We start from the raw sequence: 18,684 nt of genomic DNA, 5'->3' as shown, positions 1-18,684 counted from the left end.
AAGCCAACAACGTACATATCCAGGTGCGGCTAGTCAAGGACGGAAGCTGTCACGTTATCAGCGACGGAAATACCGCTCTATGCAAGGTCGCATCTTCAATTTATGGAAAAGTACGAGCAACATAAAATAACAACTGATCAGTTATTGAAAGCTTGCTCCAGATTGAGTGGACCAACTATTTAATTTCTCAAGTTACAGCTGAGACTGTTTTATCTGTATTTCAAACACTCTTCATAATTATCATTTTTTTGCATAGCTTGCTCCAGACTGAGTGGACCAACCACTTAACTTTTTTATGAGTTTTACCTATATTTTAAACACTTTACATTTTCATTAATATTATTATTTCTATAATGCTGCTCCAGACTGAGTGGACCAACCACTTGACTTTTTGTATGAATGTTTCCTTTTCTTTTATTTTGACTGTTTTATCTGTATTTTAAACACTTTTTTTTACATTATCATTATTATTGTTATTCTCAATATATATCTATTTCCATATTAGATTTTATCATGTGATTTTGTTGTTGACTAAAAACAGTACTATATAGTGAGAACCAATTTTTATTTTCATGTTGCTATCTTGCGCCAAATATATACAATGAATTATGTCTGCTTTATTTGTATTTTCAGCATTTATAATAGTGTTCTCTTTGATGATTTAACTGTGGATGATGACTTTCGTAATGCTCCTATTAATCCGTTTTAAATTTGTGTTGGCAAAAGTTAAAAATAAACAATGTTACAACAGAGAAGAATGCTACTTTCTACCAATGTTGTTGATTCATTATCATAGTCTCTTATGTAAATGTAAAGTAAAAAAGAGGAGGCCGGAGTGACCAGGGTGGGAGGCCGGAATAACTAGGGTAGGAGGCCGAAGTGACCAGGGTTGGGGGCCGGAGTGACAGAGGGTCGGAGAAACTAGGGGCCGGGGTGACTTGAAAGCAATCAAATCTACATCTTCCCACTTTTCTGCAACTCTCTGTATGCCCTCTTCTTCTCTCTGATCTGGCTACCTATCTCATGAGTCCACCATAATGGCTTCCTGTTTCTCTGCCTTATATCTTTGTAAGGGATACACTGCATCACTATACCCTTTACTGCAACCTTAAAAATAACCCACATCTCCTGTGCAGTTTTATTTCAAAAACTATCTTCCCAGTTTACCTCTCCTAATAACTGACGTAACCTACCATAATTGCCTTTCTGATAGTTTGGGACTCTAGTCTTATTCACTATATTATCCCTACTGGAATTAATGATAAATCTAATTATATGATGGTCACTGTTTGTTAAAGTCTCTCCTACCTCAACTTCCTTTAAACAATGCTCAATATTTGTTAGTACTATGTCTAAAACCTTCCTCCCCCTAGTAGGTTTATCTACCATCTGCACTAAATAGTTATCCTGAAAACTTTCCATAAACTTATTTTCACTAGCATCTCCTACCATCCTCTCCCAGTTTACTGACTTAAGATTAAAATCCCTAAGATAATTGTCTGACTAGTACACCCCTATTTATCTCATCTACCATAAGGTTGTCTACATCTGCTGACTGGTTAGGTGGCCTATAAAAGCTCCTACTCTAATAACCTTACTTTTGTTTACTCTAACATCCAGCCATAAGGACTCTACTCTGTTATCTACCTTAATACCATTAACCTGACTGGAAATGAAGGATTTTTTTACATAAATAACTACTCCTCCGCCTATCCTACCAATTCTCTGGTGTAAATACATAATGTATCCATCTACTTCATATTCTTTCCTATTTTCCCTAAACTTTTCCTCATTTACCCATGCCTCTGTGACATATACAACATCTAAGTCCTCCTCAACTATATAACTAGATAGCTCGTCCTTCTTGTTCCTAAGACTCCTGGCATTTACATAAAAACATTTAAGTCCTGCTACCTTCCTAGATGCTGTCTCCTTATTTGGAATCCTAATCTTATTCTCTCCTATTTGCACCTGGAAATCTTTCCTAATCTTTTCACTATCTCTGTTTATCCTATCTAATTTATGTCTAGCATCTTTCTTCTTGAATTTCACCCCACGACTAAACAAACTTGTACTTTCACCTCTAGAAGTATTCGCAGAAACTCGTGTTACACCCTGTATTATAATGTGGATAAAACTATACTAGTTGTATACAATAAACATTGGTTTAGTTTACTTACCTTGGTGTTTTTGGTTGGGGTGGAATCTGCTTGCTTGATAGCATGAAGCCAAGCCCGCGCAAGCTTCTCTTCTTTTGGGAATGAAAATAAGCACACCTTTGGCCCACTTTTGTAATTTCCTTTACATAAAGGAACGCAACACTTGTAAGGCATGGCAGAAGGCCTAGTGAGTGCACTAAAACCACTTAAAACAAGACCACGGCGGAGTTCCACAACACTCCCGGCACACCCAGTAGACGCGGATGGCCTAGTCGCACTGACGTCAGTGACGTCACATCCATCAGGCCTGTATGACAGTATGCGAAGGCCGTGTCTGGACTGGCCTTTGCATCGGCAACTCTTGTAGAAGACAAACAAGAAAAGAAAAAGGACAAACAGAAAACAAAATTAAAGAGCAACACGCAGATTATTTGTTTCTGGCACGCAATAGCACAGGTAACCGTAATACCAGCCGCAGTTTATATACATTTAGGCGTACAACACAATGTCTTTCTCCAAATAAAGATAAAAAGAAATAAAATAAAACGTTGTCTCGACTTTCCTTGGGGATATAGACTAAAAAGCTTAAAACATGGCAGCATATGTGCGTTCTAGTCCTGAAGGGATCTAATCTCTACATGCATAAATTAACTCTTATTTTCTTCCTCTTCTAAAACCTTCATGTTTTTAAATATGATAGCATTAATATCAGTGTGCTGCAGTATATGTCCTTGCTAACCACGTATTTTGGTGTGATATAATGTTGTAATGGGGAGAAAATTGGAACAAAATAAAGGAATTAAAATTATGTTTCTCATCAGTATAATGATTGTTAAAACCAGGCAACTGAATTAACCCGTTCTTGAAAGCCTAATACAAAATTCAAAACTAAATTGGCTTGTTCTATACTGAAAATTGGAAAAATACGTAAATATTCATACTCACATTTGAAATTAAAATTTGGAGATTATTAGAGCATGTTAGCATTACTCAAACATATTAGCAGATGCTACATGATGTATAGATCACTAGAAAGTCAAAGAAAGCTGGCTAAACAATGGGGACTTGGTATTATCAAGCTTTAAGGGTATCTATGATTTTCAAAACAACAAACATGGCGTGTCATGAAAGACGCGGAGTGATATCATAATGGGGGAACTGAGATTTTGTTAATATTATGTGTTAATCCCTGGAAAGCGTAAATTATCATTCCGTAATAATTATATAGACAAAATTTTGTCATAGTCACTTTTCAACGTTCATAAATTGCATTTTCTTTAAAATGTATATGGAAATTCAAAATTGGCACTCTTGTAGGTACTTAATCCTTAATTTTTTTTTTTTTTTTAGTAGGTGAGACTGAGTTATATTGAAATTATAGTGTAGTTGTTGGAGTGTTTTCGCATGTCTTGGTGGCGTTAACGATGTTAGAAAATTTGTTTTGAAAGCCATGGAAGGGAACTACTTCAGAGACGGGAGTCCACTCTGTTGTAACACACAAAAATCTTCAATATACCTCACATTATATGAGTAGCTGCCTGCGACAAGGGGACAAGCGCCAACCCCCCTGAAACAGAGTTATTATAGCATTCTGTTCCATAATTTCCCCTACTTCTTGAAAATACTATAACATAATATAACATAAATAATAGGATAACAAAGGGCCACCAAGGCCCATCTAGGTTTTCCTGTATCAGTCGCACAGCGACCTCGTCATCAGTATTTAAAGATACACTTACAAGTACACAATACATTATTTACTAATTCTAAATATTTGGCCCATTAACAGGGCTAAGTCCTGCAGCGAATTCCTCTACAATCTGTGATCCCCATACATGAGGATCATGTCTTGTTTAACTATAGTAAATTTCTTATAAAACTATCATGCAGCGCTATACATAATTATAAATCTAATAAATTTAAGTGCTTTTCTAATCTGTTTTTAAACATTGTCAAACTAGTGCTATTTACAACCCTCTTTGGCAATGCATTCCAGAAATCTACCACACTATGACTAAAGAAATATTTTCTTATATATAACCTGCAACCTTGCTTTCTATTCTTCCTGCCATGATTTCTAGTCCTACTTCCCTCCTCTAAGGTAAAGAAAGATCTCACATCTATGTAGTCTGTATCTGAGAACATTTTAAATAACTCTATCATATCCCCTCTTATACATCTCCTCTCAAATGAAAACATGTTTAATTCCTTTAATCTATCTCTATACTCCAGCCCGTACTTATAAACATTAAGATGACGTCCTAACGGTAAGAAGTCGTCCTAAATCACAAAAATGGCGGAATTCGAGTCTTAAATCCTTAAGACGGCATCCTAAGTCCTAAAGATGCGTCTTACCGCTAAAACACCTCCCGAGGTGTTTTAGCGGTAAGACGCGCTCCTAAGATTTCATCCTAAAAGTAAACATGGCCGCCCGAGGGGGACCGCACCGCCACCACCTGCGACAGAGACAGTCGTTTCGTGAGAGGAAGGACGTCCTGAATGAGCTAGATGACCGTGAGCTGGTGAAGAGGTATTGGCAGGATCCTGCTGGTATCATTTTCGTGACAAATTTGGTGCGGGAAAGGCTGAAGAGACCAACTGCAAGGAACAAGGCCTCTCTCCCCGAGATGCAAGTTATCTTCACTGCGGTACCTCGCTATAGGAAAGATTGGTGCCATTGATGGGACGCACGTGATGATTGTGGCTCCTAGAGAGTATAAGGTAGAGTTTGTCAACAGGAAGAGATACCACAGCATCAACGTGCAGTTTGTGTTTGATGCTTGATACCACATTATTGATGTGGTTGCAAAGTGGCCGGGATTGGTTCACGATGCAAGAATACTTGCTCAAAGTGGACTCTGCACGATATTTGACAGCGGCATCGTCTCAGCTGGGTGTCACTTACTGGGAGATAGTGGCTATCCCAGCAAGAAGTGGCTACTGACTCCATACCTCAGACCACAGCCTGGAGCACAGTCTTCTTATAACAGGTAAGTTACTGAGTAGTAAAATTTAGATAAAGAGTTATCTAATTAATTATCCCACATCACACTAAACACAAAACTAATTATTTACCTCCTATAGTTACACTTTTTCATATAAACTAATATAAAGTGCTAAATTAATGAATTAGGTAATTTGGAAGTATTATTGCAGTTTCACACAATCTTGACCTCCCCCTACCATACTGGATTCCTCCATAAGATGAAGTAACCTAACCTAACATTTTGTAACCTCCTCATTGGGTTAGCATCATCCTCCATTAAGGTAGAGTAACTTAACATTTTGAAACTTGACCAGAACCACCGATAAGGTAAAGTAATTTAACATTGTGTACGCTTTGCCCCCTTTGGATCCCCCTTAAAGGGCTATGATTATGTAAGGTGTGTTGGTTGAATCACCAATGCAACAAGAAAATTTCCAAATATTTAAGAGTTTCTTCTTTTTATTCTAAGTTTTCATGTGAATATATTAACCTAACCAATGTTATACTAGAGATTTTTTTTTATATGTTTCATAATGTTTAAGCTTGTTAAGCGTTTTGGTTGTATGAAGCTTAACTTTGTTTGATTAGCAGGCCTCCTGTAGGTTCTGTAGGCCTACATACAGTTATTAAGTTTAAGTTTAAGTTTTGATTTACTGTCCAGCCGAGCGGTTTTACTGGTTATTGTAAGATTGAAATCTATATTAATTTCAGGACTACATTAATTTGGATTAGTTATCCCACAAGAAAACCTGCAACATTGTTGAGAGAGGCATCGGGCAGCTGAAGCCACATTTTCACATGCTACACAGTGAAATCCAAGTTGGTCCTCCACCCAAGGTCTGCCAAATTGTAGAGGTTTGTGCATTGCTGCACAACATCTGCAAAGCAAGAAACATCATTCTTCCTGAGGAAGAAGAACATCTAGCTGCAGCCGAGGATGAAGGCAATGAGGAGCGACCCCCAGCACAGAAAGTTCAAAGTCGCCATGAAGGAATCCTTTACAGGGATGAATTTGTTGTGCTTCACTTAAAGTAAGTAACACAACCCATAATGCTGATTATAGTAGCATTCTTCAGTTTTTTCTCCTCTGTCACTTTGTTATTTATATTTATATGTCTTGTTTTGTTGTGTGTGCACTGTTATGTTGGTGATTTCATCTTCCTTGTCTCACTCTCTGCCAGTCACCCACAGTTCTTCACAGATACCACAGTATTACTGTTCAGCCTTACAATATTTAAATGGATTATGATGAATGTGTATCTCAGCAACATCTAAAAAAATAATTAACACACTTTCACAACTAACTTAAATGATTCTCTCTTAATTATTTTTTCACTTATTTTTATGAGTGTGGCATTGACTACATTATCAATTGTTCTGTAGTTATCTATCTATCTATCTCTGTATCTATCTATCTCTCTATCTATCTATCTATCTATCTATCTATCTATCTATCTATATATATATATATATATATATATATATATATATATATATATATATATATATATATATATATATATATATATATATATATATATATATATATATATATATATATATATATATATATGTGATACAACATCAAGCAGTAAATCAATGTCTTTCTTTTACAGCATTGCTGAGTGATGAGACACCAGTGTCATGACTGCTGAGATTGGTGTTAATCTCATGTAAGTTTTTTTTTTTTTTTTTTTTTTCTCTCCCATACCTGAAGTAAGTAGATTGTAGGTTGAGCATATAGAAACTGCAGTTAATTTTGTGTTAACACTAATATTTGGTTGATTGGTTACAAACAAAACAAATAGTACATTATTTATATCTTTATTACTATTTTTTATTTGTTTGTTTCTGGTACTCTAGTTTTTGTGTGTAGTACATGTACTTAGCCTGTTCTGCTTCTTGCTTCCTTTCCTGAGCCGTTATAGATTCTTAAAGGAGTGCAAGCTCAAGCTTCCTTTTCTTCTGCAGGTGGATGATCTCCTCCTCATCCACATAGACCAGTGATGTACCAGGCAAGTCTGGCCCCTGTTGGTGCCACATCACTGGTGCTGGAAGTGGTGTGGCAGGTGCCTCCTCCTCAACACCCACTGCCTCGGTCACCACTTCTCTCTGTTGGGCTGCCTCTGCCACTTCCCCAGCATCATCTGCTGCCTGAACACTGCTGGCATCATTAGTTCTAACTTCCGAAACTAAGCTGATAATGTTTTTGGTTTTATTGCTAAGGACAAAAGTAACAGAAACCAGTAAATCTAGCTAAGGGTACAATGTGTTTGACTTAAATCCTATTCTGTTTGAAGGAAGCCCATGTCTAAGAAACTGTAAATACCTAAGACTCGTTATCATTAACACATTCACCCACTACAACACCATACTTATGAATGGGGAGAAGGGATAGGAATTAAGTTAACTTTATTAGTTTTTTTTCTTTTCTTATTGCTGTTTTATCTGTTTGGTTAAGGAATAAAAAAAAAAAAAAAAAAAATTCTCAACACTAGATAACAAATTTAATATTGTGTATAACTAAGTTGTAAACTAACTAGGAACATGAGTATTTTGGATTGCAGACATTTGAGACAACATTATGGCCTAATATTGCTATATCTACAAGTGGCTTATCCTTTGTTAAGGAAGGTGCATTCAATGATGCTTGCCTTATTGGTACACCCATGAATAGAGACATTCTTGGGGTCCAAAATCTCAAAGATTAACTCATCGAGCTGGGAGAGAGGAGGGTTGGCAGGAGGTCCACCACCTGGAAAGTATAATATAATCTTATTGCTAATGAATTGCAAATACAAATAAATAATTTATAAAGTGTGTTTTCACATAACATATGTAACTCAGATGTGTGGTTGGAGTAATATTATTTGTCAGAGGTAGACATTGCATCATAATTAGTGTGTGCAATAAATGCATCCACTTCACAGAAAAAAAAAAAAAAAAAAATGCAGGAAATGGCTGGCACTTTAATATATTAATCACTAGTACAAAATTTTCAATGTTGCTGCTTCCAAACTTAAAACAGGAAGTATTTTTTTTCATGTAATGATCAGCATCTGTGGTGTAATGTTTAGCACATTTTCATACCATTAGTATCATCATATTCACTTTGCTCAGCCCAGGCAGGAAAACTCCTACCCACTATTGACATATTTAGAAACCAATAGCAACTGAAGGTTGTATTGAATGTTTTAATGCCCAGTAATGCCTGTGTTTAGCATGAAATGGCAAGATTTGTGGATGATTACTGTTACTGTATCAATCTGGGTTGGATTTTGGTGCCTGGGTTTACTGCACAGCCAAAGTGACAAGCAAGTCCTTTCAACATTTACATGAATCTGCAAGGATGCATTATAAGGGTAGTTGCTTCTAATGTCATATCATCACTTGCACTGTTTCTGGAGGAACAAGTCATAATGAAGTGTAGACAGTTATTAAATGTCCCATGACTCTAGGCCGATGAATGTTACTTCTATAACGCTAATTTTTTCATTCATGTTACTCATAGGTGACAGTGGGTACCCTGTCAACATTCACCTGATGACACCAATTGGAATGCCAGCTAATGCTGGCGAACAAAGATTCAACATCAGCCTGAAGAAAACACGTGTCGTGGTTGAGCAGGCAATTGGCATTTGGAAGTCACGCTTAAAGTGTGTTCATCATAAAGGTGGCACACTTTGTTATAGTCCCTTGAAGTGTGGAAAGATTGCTGCAGCAACTATGTTGCTTCATAATTTCTGCAGAAAGAGGAATCTTCCACTCCTGGATGAAGTAGTAGTCAACCCTGATGACAAAGATGGACCTGTGTTTGTTCCTGCACCAGCTGGTGGTGGAGGACGGGATGCAAGGGCAATAGCTGGGAATGCAATGAGAAGGCAAATCATTGCACAACACTTCTCATAGTCTGAAAAGAAGGGATATAGTTGTGTAAAGTAAGTTTCTATCAATAGTTAGTTTTAATGTGTTGAGCTGTGCTGGTTGTTCCACTGTTGATGGTGCTTACGATGTTCATCATTCTTGAGACATAGGATACCTTCTACAAATAAGGTAATGTTAAGAATATACATGATAGGTTGTTTATTGCAGTTTACATTGCATATATGATTAATTTTGTAAGTACAAAAGTAAAAAAAATAGGTTCTCCATTATAACTAACTGTATAATATCACATTATTCATTTGGTATGTATCATAATAGGTAACTATAATATCACATTATTAATTTGGTATGTACTATCAGATAGACTAATTACACATATTGTAATGCACAGCCAGTTACAAAAATGTTTACCTGATTTCTTGACCCACTGCAATATTCAACTAATGTTACTTGTACTTGAGTCACCACTCTAACCCATTCTTGCAGCAACATATTGGCCATATATTTAGTAGCTTTTCTTAAATACTGCTTCAGTTTCTTGTCCTAGTGGTGTATTCAGCTCACCATTACCTTTCCTGTAGTATTCCTTGTGTCTTATATGAATGTGTAAATATTTATATTTCCATACAGTGACTCGACGACTGGAACCCACACAATGTGTGTATATACACACACACACACATTGTGCGGGTTCCAATCCTGGAGTTACTACATGGGAATATAAATATTTACACATTCATATAAGACACAAGGAATATTACAGGAAAGGTAATGGTGAGCTAAATACACCACTAGGACAAAAAACTGAAGCAGTATTTAAGAAAAGCTACTAAATATTATAAACAATAGGTAATTGTTCACCTTCAAAATAAATTTACATCTTTGTCAAAATATTAACTGAAATGTTTGAGGAAATGCAAATGTACACTAAAATTATTTCATAATTAATAAATGGTATTTGGAGGCTAAGTCTGCATTACATTCAAACTTTTAGTGCAAAAAGAATTCATCATTAATAAATAGGCTACTCCGTAAAAATAAATAAATATGTCATTGTACAAAATAAGAAAATAAATGGCTCTGTGAAAACAGGTTATAAACTCCTTAAATTAAAAAATGAATAACTACCTATATATCAAGCAAAATAGAAAAATAATACTGTGGAAAATAATAAGAGTATTCCTTAAATAAAAAGAAATTGGTAATGAGCAAATTCAGAAAAGAGATGACACTGGAATCCAAAAATAACATAAGAATATTTTGTAGGACATTTTGAAATGTTCCTAAACAAGTCTGTGAGATGCCAGTTCATTCAAAGATGTTGCTATTCCTGGCAAATATGTAGTAATGCATTCAGTCAAATCAGACAAGGAGTTTCTTATGTCCTCGTGAACTTGAAGCATTTCTGGAGCCAGTGTACCCTCACGACGTGATGAGCCTCTCTGATTTCTACCAGCGTGAGGAGGTTGGCTGTATTGATGATCATCAGCTTGTGGTGGAGCAGGTTCAGATGCTATCTCCACTACTCCCTCTGTGTCAGTGTCTGGTGACAGAGGCTCTGGAGGTGATGAGATTTGGAGGTTTTGGGTGCCACTGGGTCTTGGTGAGGCTGGCCTTGATGGTAGTGTAACATCTATGTCACCTGCTGCCAAGTCCTCTTCATCATCACCTGTAAATAAATAAGAGGAAAAGAATGTACTACAAAACTATTACATATTAAATTTTAAAAGAGTGTGTGTGTGTGTGTGTGTGTGTGTGTGTGTGTGTGTGTGTGTAAATCACTGCTTGATGTGATGCAGCCTCTGTTGAGGCAGCCAGACATTACCCTGAGGTCAGAGCTTGTTGTCTCCAATCTCTGGTATGTCTGAGACCACTCATACTCCATACAACAGAAAAGAGAAATCACAACTTAAAATTTTCATTCCGTACATTAATAAAAAAAAAAAAAAAAAAAAAAAAAAAAAAAAACCATACTGGCAGGATGAGGGTCACGAAATCCAGGAACACCAGATACTTGGACATCTTTTATTAACGGAAGCATTGCCTCTTCAACACTGGTCAGGGGTTTTACATCAGGCACTCCGCCACCTGAAATGTACAAAACATAGAGTGAACTCAAAAGTTAGCTACATTAGCACTAATTTTGCAAGGAAGTTATATTCATTAATGTTTTAATAAGTAGCTAAATCAAGTGTGTGTGTGTGTATTTACCTAGTTGTAGTTTTACAGGGCCTGGGCTTTATGCTCGTGTGGTCCCGTCTCCATATCTACACTTATCCAATTTTTCTTTAAAACTATGTACACTCTTTGCTGATACCACTTCCTCACTCAAACTGTTCCAAGTCTCAACACATCTTTGCGGGAAACTAAATTTTTTAACATCTCTCAGACATCGTCCCTTCCTTAGTTTCTTACTATGCGATCTTGTGCTTCTAAAGTCATATTCTTCTCTCAGGATCAGTTTCTCATTATCCACTTCATCCATTCCGTTAATCAATTTATAAACTTGTATCAGATCCCTCTCTCTTCTCTGCTCCAAGGTTGGTAGATCCATTGCCTTTAGTCTCTCCTCATATGCCATCCCTTTAAATTCTGGAACCATTCTTGTAGCCATTTTTTGTAGTCTCTCTAATTTTCTTATGTGTTTCTTTTTATGGGGAGTCCACACAACTCCTGCATATTCCAATCTAGGTCTTATTTTAGTACTTATCAATTTCTTCATCATTTCCTTGTCCATATAGTGAAATGCTACTCCAATATTCCTTAGCAAATTATACGTCTCTCTGAAAATTCTATCAATATGGCTAACCGGTTGATTATTTTCTTCCATTGTCACTCCCAAGTCCTTTTCCTTTTTTACTTTTTCTAGTTCTACTCCATCTCCCATCTTATAGATTCCCACTGGTCGTCTTTCACTTTTTCCCATTTCCATGACATGGCTTTTGTCCACATTGAATTCCATCTCCCATTTTTGCTCCATTTCCAGATCTTGTTTAAGTCTTCCTGTAGTATTTCACAATCCTCTTTTGTTTAATGACTCTGCACAGTTTCGCATCGTCCGCAAACAGATTTATGTAGCTGTTTACTCCCTCTGGCATGTCATTTATATATACGAGAAAAGTATTGGTGCCAATACTGACCCCTGTGGCACTCCGCTGTCTACTGTTCTCCACTTGGACTTCATATCTTTAACTATCGTCCTTATTTCTCTTCCCATTAAGTAATTCTTCATCCATCTCAATGTGCTTCCTTTTAAGCCACCCTTCTCCTCTAACTTCCATAGTAATCTTTCATGTGGCACTTTATCAAAAGCCTTTTTTAGATCTAAATAAATACAGTCAACCCATCCTCTCTCTCTTGTACTTTATCAACTATTCTAGAGTAGAAACTCAATAAATTTGTCACACATGACCGACCTTTTCTAAAACCAAATTGGCTATTTGATTATATTTTGTTGTCTTCAAGAAACCCGATCCATTGCTTCTTTATTACTTTTTCACACATCTTGCATATTACACTAGTTAGTGATACCGGTCTGTAATTTAAAGGTTCTTCCTTCCTTCCGCTCTTATATATGGGAACCACCTCAGCTCTTTTCCACTCCACTGGCACTGTTCCATTTTCTATTGAGCATTTTATGATGTTGTATATTGGACTTGCTAGTTCTTCCCTACATTCTTTCAGTATTCTGCCTGAGACTTCATCCGGTCCCATTGCCTTTTCCTCATCCAATTCCGTCATCAACTTTTTATTTCAAGCTTGGTTACTTTAATCTCTTTCATATAGACAGTCTCTCTATTACCCTGTGGTCTTTCAAATTTGGATTCCTTAGTAAAGACCTCATGAAATTTACTATTTAACAGTTCTGCCATACTTTTGGGTCTTCCACCATTCCGTTTTCTCCTTTTAACCTTTCTATTGTTTCTTTTTGTCTTATTTTTCCATTTATGAATCTGTAGAACAATTTTGGTTGTTCCTTACATTTTCGACAATGTCCTTTTCATAGTTCTTTTCTTCTTCCTTTCTCACCTTAGCATATTCATTTCTTGCTGTTTTGAAGTTTTCCTTATTTTCTGGATTTCTGTTTCTTCTCCACCTTTTCCATGCTCCATCTCGTTTCTCCTTTGCCCTAGCACATCTTGCATTAAACCAATCTTTCTTTCCTTCTTCTTTAGGTCTGTATTTCGGAACATATTCCCTGACCCCAGTTTTGTATATTTCCAAAAATAAGTTATATTTCTCTTGAACCGTTAATGAGTTTTCCATCTCCTCCCAGTTTACATTTTTAAAATAGTTCTTGAGATTCTCAATATCAGCCTTTCTGTAATTTAATCGGTCTCCTTTGTATGATTCATCTCTATCTTCCTTTCCTTCTTCTATATCCATCTCTAATATTACATGGTCACTCTTTCCCAATGGGCACTTGTATCTTATATCATTGTTAATTGGTATATCCCTTGTAAAAACTAGGTCTAATCTTGCCGGCTCATTGTTTCCTCTGAATCTTGTGTTTTCCTTTACTCTTTGGACCATCAAATTATCTATCATTAGGTTCAGGAATCTATCTCCCAGGCATCTTCCCCCATACCACTTTCATAATTTTCCCAGTCTACCTCCTTACAGTTGAAATCTCCTATCAATATCACTTTTCTCCTTTCCTTAATGATTCTTGTAAGACTCCTTATTGTGTCATCTATCATGTCTCTATATTCTTGGTTAGTCCATGAGTTTGTTTTGGTGGCACATATGTTCCAATGATTGTTAACTCCTTTTTGTTAATATGCATCTTAACATACAGTATTTCTGATTTTCCTTCCCCAAACTCCACTTGATTTACCACTATCTCCTTCCTTAACATCATCATGACTCCTCCTCCTCCTTTACCCACTCTGTCTCTCCTCCATATATTATACCTTTTATCTATGTCTATTTTATTGCCTCATTTAACTTTGTTTCCACCAGGCATACAATATCTGGTTCTTCTTTCTTTATGTAATCTCTTAATTCTAATTTACTAGATAAAATCCCATCTATGTTTGTATACATCATTTTAATCTCTTGTTCTTATCATTTTTAGTTAAACTTGCTCCATTCTTTTCTCTTCTTTCTCTTTTATATACCATTTCCTTATCCTGTCTCCTATAATTCTCCAAAAATGCCTTCTTCTCCTCCTCTGACCTTTCATTATTTTTTCTCTTGCTTCTGCCACCAGTTCATTGTGTCTCTTCCTTTCCTCCTCGTTTCTATTTTTCTTTATATATATATCTTTGCAACCTTCTGTTTCTCTGAGTTTCGTTTTTCTATATAGTACTTCTTCTGCTGCTGCTTGTGATTTTAGTAATATCTTAATTGGTCTCACTGTTCCTTCTTGATATGGTCCCATTCTATGGATTTCTTCTACTTCTTCTTCTAAGTTCTGTCTATCCTCGTCATTCAGATGTTTTAGTAGGTCTTTTACTGATTTCATTTCGTCTTTTTCCCTTCTTGGTCTATATTTAAAATTTTTTTCTTTAAGTCCAAAAATAATTACACTCTTCTTTTTTTCTGCAATTTCTCTTACTAAATTTTCTTTTTTCTTGAGGACTCCTATCATTTTGCTTGTCATATTTTCATCTCTTTCTTTTAACTGTTCTTGAAATACTTCCTGAAATGATTCCTTGTCTTTCTTATCTTGGATTCTCCATGCTTGTACTTCTTTTTTAATCACGTCTTGTACTCTTTCTTCTTCTTTGTTAACTAGATCTTTTAGCTTCTCTTTTTCTTTCTCAGCTTTACCGAGTCCTTCTTCCATCAATTTCTTGTAGTTCGCTATTTGGACTTTTAATTCTTCATTTTCGGTTCTTAGCCTAGTTTCGTTTTCTTCCACTCTTTTTATCCTTTCTTTCAATTTCTGGAGCTCTTTATCCTGTTCTTCATTCTCTTTCATTCCCATACTCTCCTTTATCAATTTATCTAATTTACGTTCGATAGTCAAGACTCTATCAAATAGTGTGTGTGTGTGTGTGTACTTCACTGTTAGATCTGCTGCAGTCTCTGATGAGACAGAAAGACCTTATCCTACAGAGCGAGCTCTGAGTTATTTCCAAAAGGTCCGAGACCAGTCACACACATCACACTAGGACAACAAGGTCACACATCCTTGACTTACATCCCGCACCTACTCACTGCTAGGTGAACAGGAGCTACACATGAAAGGAGACTCAAATTATTTCCACCTGCCTGGGAAATCGAACCCAGATCCTCTGGCTTTTGTGTGTATGTGCTTTTGTGTGCATTACTGTAGATGGCTCCTTTCCCCACAAAATGAAACAATTTTCCTTACCAGTTTTTTCCTGTTGACGCTTGAGAGCAGCATGCTTCCTCTTTACTGATGACTTGAAGTCAATAAATTTTTTCTTCACTTCCTCTCTCTCTCTTGCTACAGGAGAAACAGCATTGATAGCACAAGTTATTTCTTCCCATGCCTTTCTTTTTCTCTCTGCAGTTACTTGATGGCTGAACTTCTCCTGCAAGACAGTTTTTCTGTCCAGCCAACCCTAGAATCAAAAGTGATTGTAAAGTTATAATATTTCCCATATAAATAAATGCTTTAATTAATCTGTTGGTTAAATTTGTTGGAAACCAGTTTTTTATTCTCAGAAATTAATGAATAATGAGATAACTTATAGATTAATAAAGTAGGTACTTCATAACTTAGTACACCAAAACCTACAAGAAAATAACTCTCCACTTACATAGATTACTAGGATGGATTAGGTTAGTTTAATTAGGTTCCTCACAAAGCCACATTGCCACATTACAGTCTTTTTATGAGTGTATAATATGAGGATGAAATTATTTTCTTGTAGGTTTTGGTGTAGTAGTATGTTATTGAGTACATAGGTATATACCTAACATACTGATGTTTCCCTCATTTCATATTTCATTAATTATTAAACTCTGAGGATAAAAAAAAGTGTTTGACAAAATTACCTAACACATTAAATAATTAAAGAGTACCTAAATCTACCAGAAATTATGGTTTTCTACATGTGAGAAAATATCAAAAGTGACAGTGTCTAACACTACAACAAAGCACAATGGTTGTAATTATGTTACATGAAAGCATTTTTAAGTGCAAATTGCTCATTTCCAAGCTCCTAATAACAAACTCTAGTTAGTTCCCTACAGAAGTTTGGAAAGGTCAAAAAAGTTTCTAACAGATCATTTAGTGTGTGGTAAAAGTTTAATAAAAAACATGTACATATCCAGTAATTTTGCCCACATTAATAACTTGTATGTAGCATATTGATTGTGATAATAGCCAGTATAGTGGTTTTAATTACATTTTTACTACTATATGATTTGTATGTACATTCAGTAGTTAGTTAATACTTGTGAACAAAATTATTTTAAACTGGCCTCCATATGTTACAAGGAAAGTGTGAAACAGTCAGTCATTTCATGAGATCCTCAATAAATATGCTTTTATTTATTTTTTTTATTTTACCAAGTTATAGAGCCTAATGTAACTTAACCTACCATAACCTACCAGACCCTAAACTAACACTAACCTAACCTTACAAAAATGTTCATATTATGTTATTTTAATTAGGTTAGGTTATGCTGAGTAAAGTTAGGTTAGGTGAGGTGGGTTAGACTAGGTTAATCCAAGTTGGTTAGGCTAGCTTAAGATAGGGTGTACTCATAAAGGCACAAGTCTCACAAACACTTAAAGGAATACACTGCTAGGAAGTACACATTTTTCTAAGACACTTTTCTTCTGTTCACTTTGTCACAAATTACTCCTCTATTATTTTCTTTTCCTCTGTTCACTTTGTCACAAATTACTCTTTTATTATTTTTGCTACTACATAACTATAACTCTTTCCCTAGCCCTCTTTCCTGAGACCAAGGTAGGTTAGGGTAGATTATGATAGGTAAGGCTAGGTTATACATAACATAATAAAAAAAAAATGCATTTAGCAAATTTGATACCTATTAGGGATTTCATGAAATGATTTAAATCACAACCTCCTATAATAAAGTTAACCTTAAAGTAATTACTGGGGTGAAAATTCATTATCGGCTGATGTGATCAGAAATAAATACCTATTTATGTAGTTATGGTGCACTCATACACTACCCTGGAAATTCTAATAAGGAATTATAAATAAGATTGTGTGACAAAGCGTATACTAAGCTGAGGTATGACCTGTTTAACACATTACCTGTATTATTGTCAGCATTTCTTCATCCGAAAAGTTTGCACGACGAAGGCTACTGTACAAATTGAGACTACATGGGATAGGGGGTAGGTTAGTTGATTGGATTAGTGAATGGCTTTCTGATAGGAAACAGAGAGTAGTATTAAATGGGGCAATGTCTGAGTGGAAGGAAGTGGTTAGTGGAGTACCCCAAGGATCAGTGCTAGGACCTCTTCTTTTCTTGGTGTACATTAACGATTTAGATATAGGAATTAGTAGCAAAGTATCAAAGTTTGCAGATGATACTAAGATAGCATGTGCAGTACAGGGTGAAAAGGACAATTACAGAATACGAGACCTGGACAGGCTGATAGCATGGGCAGACAGGTGGCAGATGGAGTTTAATTCTAAAAAGTGTCAGGTTATGCATTTAGGTAAAAACAACACAAACTTTAACTATGAGATGGAGGGATGTTGGCTAGAGGCAGTAGAGGAAGGAAAGGATTTAGGAGTAGTGATAGACAGGACTATGAAATTTTCAAAGCAATGATTAGAAGCAAGAAATAGGGCAAATAGGATCCTGGGTTTTATAAATACAAATGTTAGTTATAAAAGTAAGGAAGTGGTGCGTAGCTTATATAATTCCTATGTTAGGCCCCATTTAGAGTATTGCATACAGGCCTGGTCACCCCACTATAGGCTACCCCACTATCAACATGTTAGAAGCAGTTCAGAGAAGAGCAACTAGGATGATACCAGCTTTGAAGTACCTGGAGTATAGAGATAGATTAAAGGAATTAAACATGTTTTCATTTGAGAGGAGATGTATAAGAGGGGATATGATAGAGTTATTTAAAATGTTCTCAGATACAAACTACATAGATGTGAGATCTTTCTTTACCTTAGAGGAGGAAAGTAGGACTAGAAATCATGGCAGGAAGATTAGAAAGCAAGGCTGCAGGTTAGATATAAGAAAATATTTCTTTAGTCATAGGGTGGTAGATTTCTGGAATGCATTGCCAGAGACGGTTGTAAATAGCACTAGTTTGACAATGTTTAAAAACAGATTAGATAAGCACTTAAATTCATTAGATTTATAATTATGTATAGTGCTGCATGATAGTTTTATAAGAAATTTACTATAGTTAAACAAGACATGATCTCCATGTATGGGGACCACAAATTGTAGAGGATTTCGCTGCAGGACTTACCCCTGTTTATGGGCCAAATATTTAGAATTAGTATATAATGTATTGTGTACTTGTAAGTGTATCTTTAAGTACTGATAACGAGGTCGCTGTGCGACTGATACAGGATAACCTAGATGGGCCTGGTGGCCCTTTGTTATCCTATTATTTATGTTATGTTATATGTTATGTTATGAAGGCATTTGGTGGGCAGCACCTCACTTGCCATGTCTGCTTTCCTTTTCACCACTGCTTACTGCTGATTACATACAACACTTCTT

At 35.9% G+C, this 18,684-nt stretch overlaps 1 protein-coding gene and 3 long non-coding RNA genes across 5 annotated transcripts in view; 1 reads left to right on the top strand and 3 right to left on the bottom strand.

Annotated features, from left to right (window-relative positions):
- LOC123512737 overlaps window positions 1-2,690 on the bottom strand; it is a 33,569-nt gene extending 30,879 nt beyond the window's left edge. The window contains exon 1 of one of the 2 annotated variants that reach the window (XR_006677171.1): window positions 2,181-2,690. This is a non-coding gene — a long non-coding RNA (uncharacterized LOC123512737). The remainder of the gene's footprint in view (window positions 1-2,180) is intronic. The other variant, XR_006677175.1, reaches the window with a different exon arrangement.
- Window positions 2,691-5,887: 3,197 nt separating this feature from the next.
- On the top strand, window positions 5,888-8,074 carry LOC123512500. Its single transcript, XR_006677115.1, has 3 exons — window positions 5,888-6,176; window positions 6,762-6,818; window positions 7,117-8,074. It is a non-coding gene; the product is annotated as an uncharacterized LOC123512500 (long non-coding RNA).
- Window positions 7,347-9,061, bottom strand: LOC123512511. The gene is made up of 2 exons (XR_006677117.1): window positions 8,686-9,061; window positions 7,347-7,900 (listed from the first exon to the last, which is right to left on the bottom strand). It is a non-coding gene; the product is annotated as an uncharacterized LOC123512511 (long non-coding RNA).
- A 733-nt stretch (window positions 9,062-9,794) lies between these two features.
- Window positions 9,795-17,417, bottom strand: LOC123512484 (myb-related transcription factor, partner of profilin-like). The gene is made up of 4 exons (XM_045268943.1): window positions 17,241-17,417; window positions 15,353-15,566; window positions 11,005-11,118; window positions 9,795-10,699 (listed from the first exon to the last, which is right to left on the bottom strand). The coding sequence occupies exons 1-4, from the start codon at window positions 17,256-17,258 to the stop codon at window positions 10,314-10,316; spliced, it is 732 nt and encodes a 243-aa protein (XP_045124878.1). The 5' UTR covers window positions 17,259-17,417; the 3' UTR covers window positions 9,795-10,313.
- Window positions 17,418-18,684: the final 1,267 nt, after the last annotated feature.

Source organism: Portunus trituberculatus, chromosome 4 (assembly GCF_017591435.1).
Source record: "Portunus trituberculatus isolate SZX2019 chromosome 4, ASM1759143v1, whole genome shotgun sequence".
NCBI classification, from domain to species: Eukaryota; Metazoa; Arthropoda; class Malacostraca; order Decapoda; family Portunidae; genus Portunus; species Portunus trituberculatus.
The sequence above is the reverse complement of the archived record's forward strand: the minus strand, read 5'-3'. Positions and strand labels throughout refer to the sequence as shown.